Raw genomic sequence first — 17,363 nt, forward strand, 5'->3', positions numbered from 1 at the left:
TTGCAGGTTCGATCCCTGGCCTTGCTCAGTGGGTTAATGATCCAGCATTGCCATGAGCTGTGGTGTAGGTTGCAGATGCGGCTCGGATCTTGTGTTGCTGTGGCTCCAGCATAGGCTAGTGGCTACAGCTCCAATTAGACCCCTAGCCTGGGAATCTCCATATGCCGCGGGAACAGCCCAAGAAATAGCAAAAAGATAAAAAAAAAAAAAAATTACACACAGTAATATTCACTCTGTCATACATAGTTCTATGAGTATTGAAAAAAAAGGTACGTGTTCTTGTTCCTACCATGATAGTCATGATACACAGTTGAGCCATCATCTCAAAACTTCCCTCTGGCTTCTCTCTATGTTTATCTCCTACCATGAATTCCTCACAATAAACCACCTGTTCTCTGTCACCATAGATTTGCCCTTTCCCGAATGTCTTGTAATGGAACATAGGCATTTGAGATTCATTGCCATTGTCATCTGTTTTAATAATTCATTCTTCCTTATTGTTAAGTAGCATCCTATTGAAACTAAGTACTATAGTTCTCTTACTCATTCACCCAATGAAGCATATTTTTTTCTCTAGATTTGGCAATTATAAATAAAACTGCTATAAACATGCACATATAAGCTCTTGTGTATATATAACTTCTCAATTTTGGTGAGTAAATACTTATAAATGGTATTGCTGGATCATTTACTAAGTGTATTTTTTTTTTCTTTTTCTGACTGCATTTATAGCATATGGAAGTTCCTGGGCTAGGGGTCAAATTGGACCTGCAGCTCAGGCCTATGCCAAAGCCATAGCAATGCAAGATCTGAGATGCATCTGTGACCTATGCTGCAGCTTGCAGAAATGCTGGATTCTTAACCCACTGAGTGAGCTGGGGCTTGAACCCACATCTTCATGAACACTATGTCAGGTTCTTAACTTACTGAGCCACAAGGGGAACTCTCTAAATGCATTTTTTTTAGTAAGTATATTTTAATTTTTTAAGAAACAAATTATTTTCCAAAGTGGCCTTACAATTTTCCTTCTCTGCCTTTACCTGTGAGAATCCCATTTACTTTGCACAGATGACCCACACTTCACAAGCACTTGGTATTGCCATTTTTGTTGTTGTTGTTTCTCTTGTTTGATTTTGTTTTGGCAACTTCAGATATGTAATGATATCTCATTGTTATTTTTAGTTAACCTATTATGTTGAAATAATTATAGGTTCATAAACAGTTGCCAAAAAATTTAGAGGAAAGTATTGTGTATCTTTTACTCAGCTTCAGTAAGTGTTAACTTTTTTCAGTACTACAGTAGAATATCAAAACCGGAAAATGGACATTGATGAAATACACATACCTTTTCACATTTCACCAGTATATATGCACTTACTTATGTGTACGTGTGTGTATGCATTCATGTATGTGTATATTTAATCCTATGCAATTTCACCACGTGTTCAAATTTGTGTAACCACCGCCACAGTCAACATATAGACGACTATCACCACTACATGGCCCCTAATATTGTTACTCCTCTGTATAGCTACACTGATCCTCTCTTTCCCCATTCCTAACCCTTGACCACTAAAGTGCTCTCCCTCTTTTCTAATTATGTTATTTCATGAATGCTATATACATGGAATCATGTAGTTTGTATCTTTTTGAGATTGTCTTTCTCGCATAATTCCCATGAACTGGATCAAAGTTGTTGCATGTAGGAATTTTTCATTCCTTTTTTTTGATGACCTGTATTCCCTTGTATGTCTGTATCATAATTTGTTTAATTATCCACCCATTGAAGGACATTTGGTGGATGCCAACTTTTAGTTATTATGAATAGATCTGCAGTGAAGATTTGCATGGGAGATTCTACATCAAAATAAATGTTTAATTCTCCAAGAATGAAATTGCTATGTCTCTGGTTATTCATTAACCCATTGAAGCATATTTGGTTTTTTTTCCCTAGATTTGGCAATTGTAAATAAAACTGCTATAAACATGCACGTATATAGTTTTAAAAGCAACTGCCAAGCTATTCTGCAGAGTGACTGTGCCATTTGACATCTCCACCAATGACATATGAATGTTTTTTTTTGCACCCTTGGCAAATAATACCACTTTTTTAAAGCCATTCTATTGGTGTGTACTAATACCTCATTGTGTTTTTATATTTGTGCTTCTCTGATGGATAAAAATATTGAGTACCTTTTCTCTTGTTATTTGGCACCTATCTACTTAAGTGAAAAGTCTGTTTACATGTTTCACCCATTTTTAAATTGTTTTGTTTATTAAATGTTGAGTTTTCAGAGGCATATGCATTTTGTTGGATTTGTGATTTGAACATATTCTCCCAAAGTCTGTATTTGTTTTTTCTCAGACCCAAAGTGTTTTTTTCCCCCCAGTTCTTATTTTGAAAAGCTCTTCTTTTTTTTTTTTTTTTTTTCATTTTTGGGTCTATGCTTTTGGTATCAAGTATATGAATTCTTTGTCAGTCTTGAGACTTGAAATCCTCCGCTGTGTTATCTGTAAAAAGTATACCTTTATGTTTTATACTTAAGCCTGTGATCCATTTGGAGTTAGTTTTTACAAAAGGTAGAAGATTAATTTTCTAATTTATGAGTGTCAAATTGTTCTAGCACAATTCTTTGCAAAGCTGTCTTTTGTCCACTGAGTTGATTTTGCACCTTTGTTAAAAATTAATTGGACACTTTTGTGTTGGTGTATTTTCTCAGACCTCTATTCTGTTCCATTGATCTATGTGTCATTCCCTCCACCAGTACGACACTGTTGTGATAACTGTAGCTATATAGTAATCTTTAACATTAGGAAAAGTGAGTTCTCACACTTTATTCTCCTTTTTCAAAATTGTTTTGGCTATTTTAGTGTTTCTCCTTTCCATATACCTTTTAGAATAAGCTTGTCTGTGCTCACAAAGAATCTGCCCATGATTTTGATACAAATTGTGTTAAACCTATGGATCAATTTAGGAAACTTTTACATTTCACTACTTATTATTGAATCTTCCAATCTATGAACACAATTTATTTCTCCATTTATATGTCTTCTTTGATTTCCTCCACAATAGTTTTGTAATTATCACTAGCTACTGTACATGTTTATTATTTCAGTTTTATTATTTCACTTTGTTTAGAACTATTATAAATAATGTTGTACTATAATAGAACATAATTTAATTTTATATTTACAAACATCAATTTAAATGATTAATCAATGCTTAGCACTCCTACAACATCTAACTCCTTTGTCAACTTAGTGTATACATTTGCCCAGATGTAAATTATATCAAATAAATGTTCATGTACAAATATGATAAAAGGTGAAAAGATACTATTCTAGATCTTCACAAATACAAAATGATCTAGGTATTTGTGACAAAATATTGCATGCTGAAGTGTGACTAACTGGATGAGAATATGATATTTCCTTTTAGTTAGTAGAAACATTCTGTTCATTCATTGATTCTTGAGTTGGAGAAAAATTATTAACATCATCATATTATAAAAGGAGAAGATGTTTGCAAATCATATATCTGATGAATGATTACTGTTATGTAAAATGCTCCTTCAACTCAGGTGTAAAGAAACATGTATGCCCAATTTAAAAAATAGCAAAGGACATGAAAAGACATTTCTTCAAAAAAAGATATATGGATGGCCAGTAAGCACAGGAAAAATTGTTCAACATCACTAATTGTTAGAGAATTGCAGATCAAAACTACAACTAGATACTAATTCACACCTATTGGAATGGCTATTATTTAAAAAATCAGAAAGTATCAAGTGCTGATGAGAATGTGGAGAAATTGGAAACTCTGTGCATTGTTGGTGGAAATGTAGTGTTACAGCCCATGTGGAAAATGGCATGGAGGTTCCTCAAATAATTAAACACAAAATTACATGTTATCCTAAAATTCCACATCTAGATATATACTCAAAGCACTGAAATGATGGACTTAAACAGATATTTGTATGCACGTGTTCTTAGCCACTTTATTCACCATAGCTGAAAGGCAGAAACACTCAAATGTCCATCAGTAGTATACACATACAATGGTATATACATACAGTGGAAAGTTATTTACCTTTTAAAAAGGCATGAAAATGATTCGGCATTGCCATGGGCTGTGATGTAGGTCACAGATGCGGCTAAGATCTGGCATTGTTGTGGCTGTGGTATAGGCTGGAGGCAACAGCTCCGATTAGACCCCTTCCCTAGGAACCTCCATATGCCGCAGATGCACAAGTGGGGCCCTCAAAAGACAAAAGACCAAAAAAAAAAAAAAAAAAAAAAAAGGAATGAAATTCTGACACATGGTACAATATAGATGGAACTGGAAAACCTTATGCTAACTAAAATGAACCCGCACAAAAGAACAAATATTGAATGATTCTGCTTTTATGAGGTACCTACAGTAATCAAATTCAGAGGGACAAAACAGAAAGGTAGTTGCCAGGGGCTGGAGGGAGAGGAAATGGTAAGTCGATGTTTAAAGGGTAGAGTGTTTCAATTTAGGAGGATGAAAAAGTCCTAGAGTTTGATGGTAATGATAGATACACAAAGGTACTTAATGCCATTGACTCTCCATTCAAAACTGTTTGAAATGGTAAACTTTATATGTTGCGTATTTTACCACGATAAAGCAAAATTGTTAGGCAAAAATACCATTTTATAACATCACCCCAAAAATTGTTTAGAAATAATTTTTTATGAAAAGAATTAATAGGATAATACAGTGAAAGCTAAAACTACATTATTAAAATAAAGATCTGCATAAATGTAAAGACATCTCCTGATAATATATTGGAAGACTCACTATTGTTAATATGGAAATACTCCCAACATTAATCTACAAATTCAACACAATCCTTAACTAACCCAAGCTATCTCTTTTTCAGAGAATGACAAGCTGATCCTAAAATTCTTACAAAAATTCAAATGATAGGATAGTAAAAAATAATCTTGAAAACAGTTTGCAAGAAAACTTGAAACTGAAAACACTTTTCCAAAACATTACAAAGCTAAAATAATCAATTCAGTGTAGTATTGTACCAAGGATACGGATTGACATTTATTTCAATAGACTAAAAGAGAAAACCCAGAAATAAAGCTTCAGGCTTACAGTCATTGATTTTTGACAAAGACGCCAAAACAATTTAATGGAGAAGGTACGGTCTTTAAAAAAAAATGGTGTTGGGGCAAGTAGATATCCACATACAAATGACGCTAGATTACTGCATCACAATGTTCACAAAAATTAACCGAAATTTCATCATAGATCTAAATTCAAAATCTAAATTTATAAAACAGAGTACATATTAGTAAACCTTTGTGACCTTGGCATAGACTATATTATCAAAGATACCAAAGCCAAGTGAAGAAAGAAACAATAGATTGATTTAACTTCATCAAAATTAAGAACTTTTGTGCTTGCAAAGATACCTCCAAGAAAGTGAAATTCAAACTAAAGAGTGGGAGAAAATATTTTGTAAATATCATATCTCATGTGGGACTTGTCTTCAGAATATATAAAGAATACAAGTCCATATTAAGCAGACAACCCAATTAAAAATGAGAAGGGATTTAAATAAATACACCTCCATAGAAGATATACAAGTGGCCAATAAGCTCATGAAAAGATGTTCAACATGTTAGGAAAATGCCAGTCAAAACCACAATGAGCAACTACTTTCCCACTCATTAGGGTGATTATTACAGTAAAAAATACAGGCAACAACTATTAGTGAGAATGTGGTGAAACCAGGATCTTTTTTTTTCCAGCACTGTTCAAACTCTAGTATTTCTTTCCATCCTCACCCCAATAAGAGCTGCTAACTAGCTTCAGGTTGTCTCCAACTATGTATATGTATATCTATACATCTATGTATCTGTGTATCTACATATGTATGTATGCACATATGTCTCTCTCTCTCCCCGTCTCTCTTTCTGTCTCTCTCCCTTAGCTTACTGCCAGGGATACCTGTGTTGGATCTCCCCAACACTTTTGGAATCTTTAATCTACAGCAACTTTCTGGTCCATGCTGCACCCGTCAGTTTCAAACCATTTCTGCTGCTGTGAACTCTGTTCTCTGCCTCCTTAACTCCATGGGAATGCTATATGCCTAGGACTCCGATTCTCTGTGCTGAGATTGGCAAATTATCCATAGGTAGAATGGTCTTTCCATAAAATCAACATCTTGTTTTCTCTTCAGATATAATAGCTCTGTATTTCCTGTTGACTTTCAGAAACCATTTCCCCCATGCATTTTGTCTTGTTTTGTGTTTTTATTATTGACACACTTAAAGGAAAAATTCCATCATGCCCCAAGGTGGAAGTGCCCTATTTTTCTTCCCTAGAATAATGGGTATCTCCCAATTTATCTAATAAATTACCTAATCAGTCTTTGGAGGAATTAAGCACATGAGAAGGAAGCTCCACTTCCAACATGGTAATTTTACTAAAGATGAATTAAAGGAGAGTTGAACTTTTCTGATGGATGAAGCCAGGAAAAGAGAGTTTTAAAAGTGTTGATTCTACCATAGCATGAGACTGATGCATGTTTGATTAGTGTCAATATTTTTGCTTATATTTTCTAATTTATTTCTTATAATACATACGTCTTGCTAAATCTTTTTCTTTTAGGTGAATCACTTTTCATCAACACATAATTGGACTGTGTGTGTTTCAAAGTTACCAATTCTTGGGGTTTTCTTGTGCTGCACCGGATTAAGGATCTCCCATTGCCACTCCAGAGGTTGCTGCTGTGCTGTGAGTTCAATACCTGGCCAAGGTTCAATACCTGGCCAAGGTTCAATACCTGGACTGGGAACTGCCACATGCCACAGGTGCAGCCAAAAATAAACCCAAAACAACAAAGAAAGTGATTCTTTTGTCTTTTTGAGTGGGAACTAAATTCATGTACAATTAAATCATCATAGTAGCTTTGGTGGTGATTCTGATTGCATAGTTTAGTTGTTTTTTTTTTTTTGTATTTTAGTTGTCTGATTTATTTATTTTGCTTAATTGAGCCAAGTTTCCATAGATTTTTGTTTTTTAGATTTATTTAAAATTTTTTTTTATTTGCTATTATTATTTTTTGTCTTTTAGGGCCGCACCAGTGGCATATGGAGGTTCCCAGGCTAGGGGTCTAATCGGAGCTGTGGATGCTGGCCTACACCAGAACCACAGCAACACAGGATCTGAGCTGCGTCTTCGACCTACACCACAGCTCATGGCAATGGCAGATCCTTAACCCACCAAGCGAGGCCAAGGGTCAAACCCGCATCCTCATGTATGCTAGTCGGGTTCGTTAACCACTGATCCATGATGGGAACTCCTGTTTTTTAGATTTATATGCCTTTATAACACCTAGAGGAATAAATATTTTTCTAATTAACACAAAATTTTTAACATATACTTTATATATCTATTATGGAAATTTAACCTAGTCTACTATTGTTAATTGTTTTTTAAAATCAGTTTCAGTTATATCAATAATTTTTATTAAAAATTTTTAAAACTTTTTTTTGCTCTACTTTTACATGGAATAACCTATTAGATGATAATATCAATTTAATGTGTTCCTTCCTTATAGAAGGGATATGATAGATTAAAATACATTAGAATGTAGCACATTAATATTAAATATACATGTAAAATTAAAAATAAATACTAGATATATTTGACATAAATATATAGTGCACTTTGGGGCATAGTCACAGACTATTCTTCTAAATTTATTCATTCTGTGACTATATTCTTTGATCCCAAATTTTTATAATTCAAATACTAATTGCTTCAAATTCATTTTTGAAAAAGTTAAAAAGTACTCTTATTATGTTTTCAGATGAAGATGTAAAATATACAAAACTCTTGTTAAAACGACCTCGTGCTTCTCAAAAAAAAGGTCTCTTGATCAGTTTCTACATTTTCCTACCTTTGCTCATTCTAATTGCCCTCATTACTCTTAAATGTAATAAAAAGAAGATATTTCAGGACAAAGAGGGTACAGTAAGTGAAGAGTAAGTAAACTCATTATTTTTTATATTTAATATTAAAAATGCTTTGTGGGAAAATTCAAATGTTTTTCAGAATGTTTTAAGTAGGGATTCTTGAATGGATTGGGTTAATGTTTAGAAATATTGAGTATTAGTACACACCAGTTTTTTTTCAGAATTCATACAGGACCAGGAACAACTGAAGTTACTCAGTAAATCCTCAGTACCTTTCGAATAGAAAGATATGTTGGCTGTAATTGCTTTAGAAAGTTCTATTTCCCAGACAACCACATTTTCCTTGCATTATTCCTTGGAATAATGTTGCTCATGTATTCCTAAAATGAGAATTTAAGCACCTGTGCAGCTTTTTTTTTTTGACTTCGGCTGTGCCAAGAAGATTACTAGAGACAGGGCAGCATAAATATGAAGAATGTAAAGATGAATAGAAATAGGAAAGCATCGAGTATGGGAGGTGAGAAAATATAAGATGATAAAGAAAGAGGCAGAGAAAACACAGGACACTGTTCATTTTACACTTAGCTAATGTTGCTCATGTATTCCTAAAATGAGAATTTAAGCACCTGTGCAGCTTTTTTTTTTTTTTTTTTTTGGTAGAGCAGAACTTGATTAGGTCTTTTTAAAAAATGAGATATAATTAACATATGACATTATATTAATTTCATATATACAGCATAAGGTGTTGATATTTGTATATATTGCAAAATGATCACCACAATGGTTCTAGTTAACGTCTGTCACCATATATAGTTACAAAAATTTAATTTTCTCCTGATGAGGAATTTAAAGTTCTATTCAATTCATTATTATCAACTATAGCCGCCATGATGTATTTATTTGATAACTGGAAGTTTGACCCTATTTACCCGTTTTGCTCACACTGCCTTCCTCCCCCTACCTGCCATCACCTCTGGCAACCATCAGTTTGTTCTCCGGATATATGACGGGGTTTTTTTTAATTTTAATTTTTAGATTCCACATATAAGTGGGATCATACTTTGTCTTTCTCTGCCTGACTTATTGCACTTACATACAGCTTTTTTTCTTTACTGGGACATCAGTGCAACTCACAGTTGGGCTTAGTAAATATTTAGGAAGATGAGAATGCAGAGGGTAGGGTAAATAAGTGGGTCTCATTTTCTCATTGTAAAGAAAATGATTTTTGTTTCTCATTTGTATAGACAGAGATGAAATAATGATAAAAATTTCGATAAACACCTCTATTTCCCAAGTTAGTTCATTTTATTTATGAACAAGTCAGCAGCCATCTGTTAAATTCAGGGTAGTATTCTGCATGATTCATATGGACATTTACATAACCACTAAATTATTATAAATTGATTTAATGAATAATATCTGGTATAAGTCTTCTTGGACTCTGAAAAATCTGAATAGTTGTAAGAACTAAATACAAATTTTGGAAGAGATGATATAGTAGGTATCATTGATCATGAATAACAAAATCTGCTCATGACAGCCTAAAGTTTTTTTTTTAAATTTAATTATTTAAAAAAATTATTGTAGTTGATTTACAATGTTCTGTTAATTTATGCTGTACAGCAAAGTGACCCAGTTATACACATATATATGTATATAATATATATATATATACACACACATAGGCATATAATATATACATTCTTTTTCTCATATTACCTTTCATCATGTTCCATCACAAGTGATTGGATGTAGTTTCCTGTGATATACAGCAGGACTTCATTGCTTATCCACTCCAAATGCAATAGTTGGCGTCTACTAACCCCAAACTCCCAGTCCCTCATACTCCCTCCCCCTCCCTCTTGGCAACCACAAGTCTGTTCTCCATGTCCATGAGTTTGTTTCTTTTCTGTAGATAGGTTTATTTGTGCCATATATTAGATTCTACATATAAGTGATATCACATGGTATTTGTCTTTCTCTTCTGACTTACTTCACTTAGTATGAGAATCACTAGTTGAATCCATGTTGCCGCAAATGGCATTATTTTGTTCTCTTTTATAGCTGAGTAGTATTCCATTGTGTATACGTACCACATCATCTTAATACATTCATCTGTCACTCAGATGTCATCTGTCATGGACATATAGGCTATTTCCATGGCTTTGCTATTGTTAATAATTCTGCAATAAACATAGGGGTGCATGTATCTTTTTCAATGAAAGTTTTGTCCAGATATATGCCCAGGAGTGGGATTGCTGGATTATTTGGTAGTTCCATATTTAGTTTTCTGACATACCTCCATACTGTTTTTAATGTGGTTGTACCAACTTACATTCCCACCAACAGTGTAGGAGAGTTCCCTTTTCTCTGCATCCTCTCCAGCATTTGTTATTTGTAGACTTATTAATGGTTGTCATTCTGAGCAGTGTGAGGTGGCACCTCATTGTAGTTTTAATTTGCATTTCTCTAATGATGTTGAGCATTTTTTTTCATGTGCCTGTTGTCCATCCATATGTCTTCTTAGGAGAACTGTCTATTCAGATCTTCTGCCAAATTTTCAATTGGATTTTTTGCTGTTGAGTTGTATGAGTTGTTTGTATATTTTGGCAATTAAGCCCTTGTTGGTTGTATTGTTAGCAACTATTTTCTTCTATCCCGTATGTTGTCTTTTCTATGTTTTGGCCTTTTTTTCTATCTTTTTTTTTCCCCCACACCTGCAGCATATGGAGGTTCCCAGGCTAGGGATCAAATCAGAGCTATAGCCACTGGCCTAAGCCACAGCCACAGCAATGCCAGATCCGAGCCGTGTCTGCAGCCTACACCACAGCTCATAGCAATGCTTATCCTTAATCCACTGAGAAAAGCCAAAGATAGAACCTGCATCCTCATGGATTCCAGTCAGATTTGTTTCTGCTGAGCCGTGACGGGAGCTACTTTTCTTTCTTCCGTTTTTTTTTTGTTGTTGTTTTTGTTTTTGTTTTTTTTATGGTTTCCTTTGCTATGCAAAAGCTTGTCAGTTTGATTAGGTCCTATTGGTTTATTTTTGTTTTTGTTTCTATTGCCTTGGGAAACTGACCTAAGAAATCATTTGTAAGGTTGATGTCAGAGAATATTTTGCCTGTATTTTCTTCTAGTAGTTTTATGGCGTCTTATCTTATGTTTAAGCCTTTAAGCCATTTTGAGTTTATTTTTGTGCATGGTGTGAGGGTGTGTTCTAGTTTCATTAATGTACATGGAGTTGCCCAGTTTTCCCAGTACCACTTGCTAAAGAGACTGTCATGTCCCCATTATATTCTCACCTCCTTTGTCGAAGATTAATTGACCACAGGTGTCTTGATTTATTTTTGGGCTCTCTATTCTGATTCATTGGCCCATATGTCTGTTTTGGTACCAGTACCACACTGTCTTGATTACCTTAGCTTTGTAGTATTGTCTGAAGTCTGGGAGAGTGATGCCTCCTGCTTGTTTTTTCCCTCAGGATTGCTTTGGCAGTCCTGAGTCTTCTGTGATTCCATATAAATTTTTTAGATTGTTTGTTCTAGTTCTGTGAAAAATGTCATGATGGGTAATTTGATAAGGATCGCATTACATCTATATTTTGCTTTGGAAAGTATGGCCATTTTAATATTAATTCTTCCAATCCAGGAGCATTGGATATCTTTCCATTTCTTTGAATCCTCTTTAATTTCCTTGATTAATGTTTTATAGTTCTCACTGTGTAAGTCTTTCACCTCCTTGGTTAGGTTTATTCCTAGGTATTTAATTTTGGGGCATGTGATTTTAAAAGGTATTATATTTTTAGATTACTTTCCTAATATTTCATTGTTAGCATACAGAAATGCAACTGATTTCTGAATATTAATCTTGTATCCTGATGCTTTGCTGAATTCATTGTTCAGTTCTAGTAGCTTTTACGTGGAGTCTTTAGGTATAGTATCATGTCATCTGCAGATTTACCTCTTCTATTCCAATTTAGATACTTTTTGTTTCTTTTGTTTGTCTGACTGCTATGGCTAGAATTTCCAATACCATGTTAAGTAAAAGTGGTGAGTGGGCATCCCTGTCTTGTTCCAGATTTCAGTGGGAAGACTTTGAGCTTTTCTCTGTTGAGTATTATATTGGCTGTGGATTTGTCATAAATGGCTTTTATCATGTTAAGGTATGTTCCCTCTATACCCATTTTGGTAATAGTATTTTTCATGAATGGATATTGGATTATGTCAAATGCTTTTCCTGCATCTATTGAGATGATCAGGTGGTTTTTGACTTTCCTTTTGTTAATGTGGTTTATGACATTGATTTGCCCAAGTTGAACCATCCTTCCTAACCTGGGATGAATCCCCCTTGGTCATGGTGTGCGATCTTTTTTATATGTTGTTGGATCAGATGGCTAAAATTTTGTTGAGAATTTTTTCATCTATATTCATCAAAGATATTGGCCTATAATTTTCTTTTTTGTAGTATTTTTGTCTGGTTCTGGTATTAGGGTGATGGTGGCTTCACAGAATGTCTTTGGGAGTGTTCCCTCTTCTTCAACCTTTTGGAAGAGTTTAAGAAGGATGGGTATAAGTTCTTCTTTGTGTGTTTGGTAGAATTCATCTGTGAAACCATCTGGTCCTGGACTTTTATTTTTAGGTAGTGTTTTTATTACATATTCAATTTCATTTCTAGTGATCAGTCTGTTCAGTTGATCTATGTCTTCTTGATTCAGTTTTGGCAAGCTGTAAGTCTCTAGAAAGTTGTCCATTTCTTTCAGGTTGTCAGATCTGTTGGCATATAATTTTTCATAGTAATCTCATGTATTTTTGTATTTCTGCAGTATCTGTTGAGATTTCTCCTTTTTCAATTCTTATTTTGTTTATTTGATTTCTTTCTCTCTTCTTCTTGGTGAGTCTGACCAGAGGTTTGTCAGTTATGTTTACCCTTTCAAAGAACCAGCTCTTGGTTTTATTGATTTTTTTTTCTATTGTTCTTTGAATCCCTATTTTGATTATTTCCTCTCTGATCTTTATGATTTCCTTCCTTCTGTTGACTTTAGGTTTTGTTTGTTGTTCTTTTTCTAATTCTTTTATGTGGTGGGTTAAGTTGTTGATTAGAGATTTTTCTTCTTTTTTTGAGGAAGACGTGTAATGCTATGAACTTCCCTCTTAAGGATTGCTTTTGCAGCATCCCATAGAATTTGAATGCTTGTGTTTTCATTACCATTTATCTTGAGGTATTTTTTAATTTCCCTTTTGATTTCCTCATTGACTCATTGTTTGTTTAGTAGCATGTTGTTTAGTCTCCATGTAGTCAGTTTTTCTCATTTCTTTTCCTGTGTTTGATTTCTAGTTTCATGCCACTGTAGCAGAGAAGATGCTTGAAATAATTTCTATACTCTTAAATTTGTTGAGGTTAATTTTGTGCCCCAGTATGTGGTTAATGCTTGAGAATGTTCCAAATGCACTTAAATGAATGTGTATTATGATTTTTCCTAATGTAATATCCTGAAAATATCAATTAAGTCTAACTTTTCTAATGTGTAATTTAGGATCTCCGTTACCTTATTGATTTTCTGTCCAAAGGATCTGTCCATTGATGTGAGTGTGGTGTTAAAGTCTCCTACTATTACTGTATTCCCATCAATTTCTCCTTTTATGTCTGCTAATATTTGTTGTATATATTTGGGTGCCCCTATATTAGGGGCATATATACTGACAAGTATAATATCCTCTTCTTGAATGGATTCTTTTATCATTAAATAGTGTCCTTCTTTGTCTTTCCTTATGCCTTTGTTTTAAAGTCTGTTTTGTCTGATATGAGTACTATGACTCCTGCTTTCCTGTTTTTTTTTTCCATTCACATGAAATATCTTTTTCCATTCTCTAACTTTCAATTTATATGTCTCTTGTAGGCAGCATATTTAGGGTCTTGTTTTTTATCCAGTCTGCCATTCTATATCTTTTGATTGGAGCATTCAGTTCATTGACATTTAAGGTAATTATTGATAAATATGTGTTCTTGCCATTTTAAACCTTGTTTTCCAGTTGATTCTATGTTTCTTCTTTGTTCCTTTCTTTTTTGGTTGGATGATTTCCTTTTATTTTATGCTTGTGTTCTCTTTAGTTTTTGTGAATGTATTGTTTTTGATTTGTGCTTGCCCTATTTTTCAAGCATGTTAACCCCTTCCTGTATCTGCTAGCTTTAGCCTGATGGTCATATAGGCTTAAACACATTCAGAAAAAAAAAAAAGAGTATAGATTTTCTTGCTCTCTTTCCCCACATTTTATGATTTTGATTTTTTTACATATTCATGTTTATCCCATTGCTGTTCCTTTTGTTTATCATCACTTTTACATATTTTTTTCTTTTTAGATCTGTATACTGGCTTGTTTAATTGATTACTTTCCAATTGTGAATTTCTCCATCCTATATCTTATTTCTTTCCTATTTAGAGGAAACTTCAAGTATTTCTTTTAGAATGGGCTTAGTGTTGCTGTATTCTTTTATTTGTTTGTTGGAGAAATTCTTTATTTCCCCTTCTATTTTAAATTATATTCTTGCTGGGTCGAGTATTCTAGGTGATAGCCTAAAATTTAGAGCACTAGTAAAAGGCTTCATGGCTGCAAGGGCAAGAAACTATATAGAAATGAAACACAAAAGGGTGGTAATAAACTGGGTGGTCATGAATTAAGTCATTCTCTCCATCACTCAAAGACTTTATGATTGACGTCATCTCTTCTTGTCTATGTCCATTCTCTCCAAAATGACTGCTCTGCTTCCACATGGCCCAGAGTAGCTATCTCAACTTTTTCTAGTTTCATTTTCAAATAAAAATCCCAATAATCTGTCCACAACAAGTGCCTCTTAGTTCATTTTCTCAAGACACAGAAAGAAATTTATGTGCAAGTGTATCTAATTTCAGCCAGTGTTCTGTCTGGATTTATAATCCTGAATTGGGTGTTCAAGCCTGGTTTTATCATCTGTGGTCAAAGAATTGTAGCCAGTTAGTAGGAACTTTACACCACCACATTCTTCCTCAACAGGAACCAAAGAAAAGGAGTGTAGTAGCCAACGAAAAAAATGGAGGCTGCATAAATACCACAAAGTGTAACTAAAGAACTGGAAGACAGAGAGGCCTCATTAAGGACCTCATTAACAGAAGTGAAGTAATGAATATTCACATATTTATTTGATGAAAATAATAGAGTTAAAAATATGATAATTTAAGAATTTATAAGTAAATTTTCTGTTTAACTTTGGAGAAGCATCATCATACATATTTTAATACTTCATTCTGTCTTCCATGTAGACAAAATAGAGAAAAGTAAGTAATAGATGGACTTTTGATTTGAAATTTTAAAAATGCTTAACATATTTAAAAGTTAGACTAACTTTAGAGAAAGACCAAACACTAGAATATATGATTCCAAAGTGGGAACATGGGAAACAAAGTTGGTATTGGCACACATTAACTGAGCAATTAGTACAAATCTAGATTTTTTTTTTTTTAGCATTTCTGGACTTTAAATTACAGTCTTTCCTAACCTTAAAAATAATCCTATTTCTTTCATGTAGATCTCTATCAGAAGCCAGCAGCAGTAAAAGCAACAATCTTACATTTAAAGGTGAAGTAAACTAATAAAATTATTGACAAAATTATATCATTCATTAAATACTTTAAAAAGTATTTTTAACAGTATCTCAGTCTAAGAGAGTAGACTGTTAAAAAGTATTTTAAACAGCATCTTAGTCTATTATTCCCATGTTTCATCAACTTGATCTCTATTTGGTAATATTGAAGCCTAAAAGATTAAAACAAAGCATTTGATGTTAATTTTATTTTATGCTTATCTAGAAACATTTAATGTTAACTCACATTAGCCACGGATTTATTAACCAGTATTCTGGGAATAAGAAGTGACTTTTATAGAGAATTTAAATATGTTCTTAAAATATTTATGAACAATCATGCATTTGGTTGGTATTTTTAAGGTTCTAACTGATAATTTACACAAATTGTCTCCCAACACTTATATTTCTTCCTCACTAACTCCCTGGTTAATACATTAATAAGTTCTCCTTATTTTAGAAATAAGAAAATAGACATAAGGAATATAAATAATTCCCCACCTGTATAGAATTTTAGAAAGCTTTTGAGTTCAAGTTTAAGACAATCAGACTCCAGGTTTAAACTCTAAAGAACTCCACCATGTTGATGCATACTTTCTGATATAATCTGGGAATGGGGAATGGAATTTACATTTATTGAGGACCTAGCAGATGCCAGGCAAAATGCTAAATACACTCACCATCCAAGGCATAAGAACAATTCTTTACTATAAGATGGGATAAAGTTGACTTCTGCATATGTTGTTCAAATTTATAGCCCGTATGTGCAAATAAATTGTGATATTTTACTTACTAAACATCACTAAGCATAAAGGAAAAAATCAAAAACTCATCTAAGTGAGATGGAGCGTTCATCTGTTTATTTACCTGCCATATCTGACTTTGATCAAGAATAAAGTCAACAGACCTCTCTTTCCTTATCTGCCACCAAAGAAAACATGTTAACTCCCTATCCTCTATGCAGTCTTGTTTCTGCCTGGGCCAGTCTCTGCCTCTTCTCTGATCAGTTTATTAAGTGCCCAAATCTTAGGCATTTTGGCTCTTGGCAGTCTTCTTCTCATGTCCTTCAATCATAGTTTCATCATTACACTGTCTACACTCAAATTCCTCACCTCCACTCAACATCACTCATTTTCTCATAGAGCAATAGGCTGAGCACACCACTTTCTCTATTTTCCAACTCTTAAGCCATGAATTCAATATCTTGCTCTCTTTTACTTTTGTTTCTATTTTTCACAGTCTTCTCCTGCCAACATCACTTTATGGTTATACCAAGGTCTTGCCTCAAGAATTTGGCACAGTGGGTGAGGCATCCACTCTATAAGTGACAAGCATATTTTATACAGTGTAGTGAAAGGTGATTAATTATGTGGAAAAGCTGAGAGAAGTAGGGGTAATTGGGAACTGGAGAGCAGTTTTAAATTTGGCTGAGTAGGCCCTACTGAGCAAGGGATGTGTAAGCAAAGAATTGGAGGAGGTACAAATTATTACTCATTTTATCTCTTTGAAAGGCATCACCTGTCATCACAGAGTCAACTCACAGATGGCTTTTATTTAAATGCAAATAATACAAAAAATAAAAAATAAAAAAAATAAATGCAAAGGATACAGTGCAGCAAAAGAAGAATGTAGGCAAGCAATGACGGTTATGAACAAGGTCTCCAGGTTCCTTATCCTAAATTTTAAGCAGCCCATCATAAATCCCACTGTCCTTATCTCGGCAAAAGGGGAACACAGACATTCAGGCTCTCCCACAGATAGCAAGGGAGCTTTTCCACTGCAGCTGTAAA

The 17,363-nt window shown here is 33.8% G+C and overlaps 1 protein-coding gene across 9 annotated transcripts in view; it reads left to right on the plus strand.

Annotated features, from left to right (window-relative positions):
* Nucleotides 1–17,363, plus strand: part of ADAM3 (ADAM metallopeptidase domain 3) — a 94,412-nt gene that overhangs the window by 75,063 nt on the left and 1,986 nt on the right. For 4 of the 9 annotated variants that reach the window (XM_084997907.1, XM_084997913.1, XM_084997912.1 and 1 more), the window contains one exon: nt 15,520–15,569. The exons of 2 other annotated variants lie outside the window; for them this stretch is intronic. In XM_084997907.1, the coding sequence (XP_084854033.1) occupies nt 15,520–15,569 (50 nt within the window). 9 annotated transcript variants of the gene reach the window in all.

Source organism: Sus scrofa, chromosome 15 (genome assembly GCF_054392235.1).
Source record: "Sus scrofa isolate SSC_HxYL_T2T_F1_AM1 chromosome 15, Sscrofa_HxYL_maternal_Yorkshire_Landrace_v2.0, whole genome shotgun sequence".
NCBI lineage: Eukaryota > Metazoa > Chordata > Mammalia > Artiodactyla > Suidae > Sus > Sus scrofa.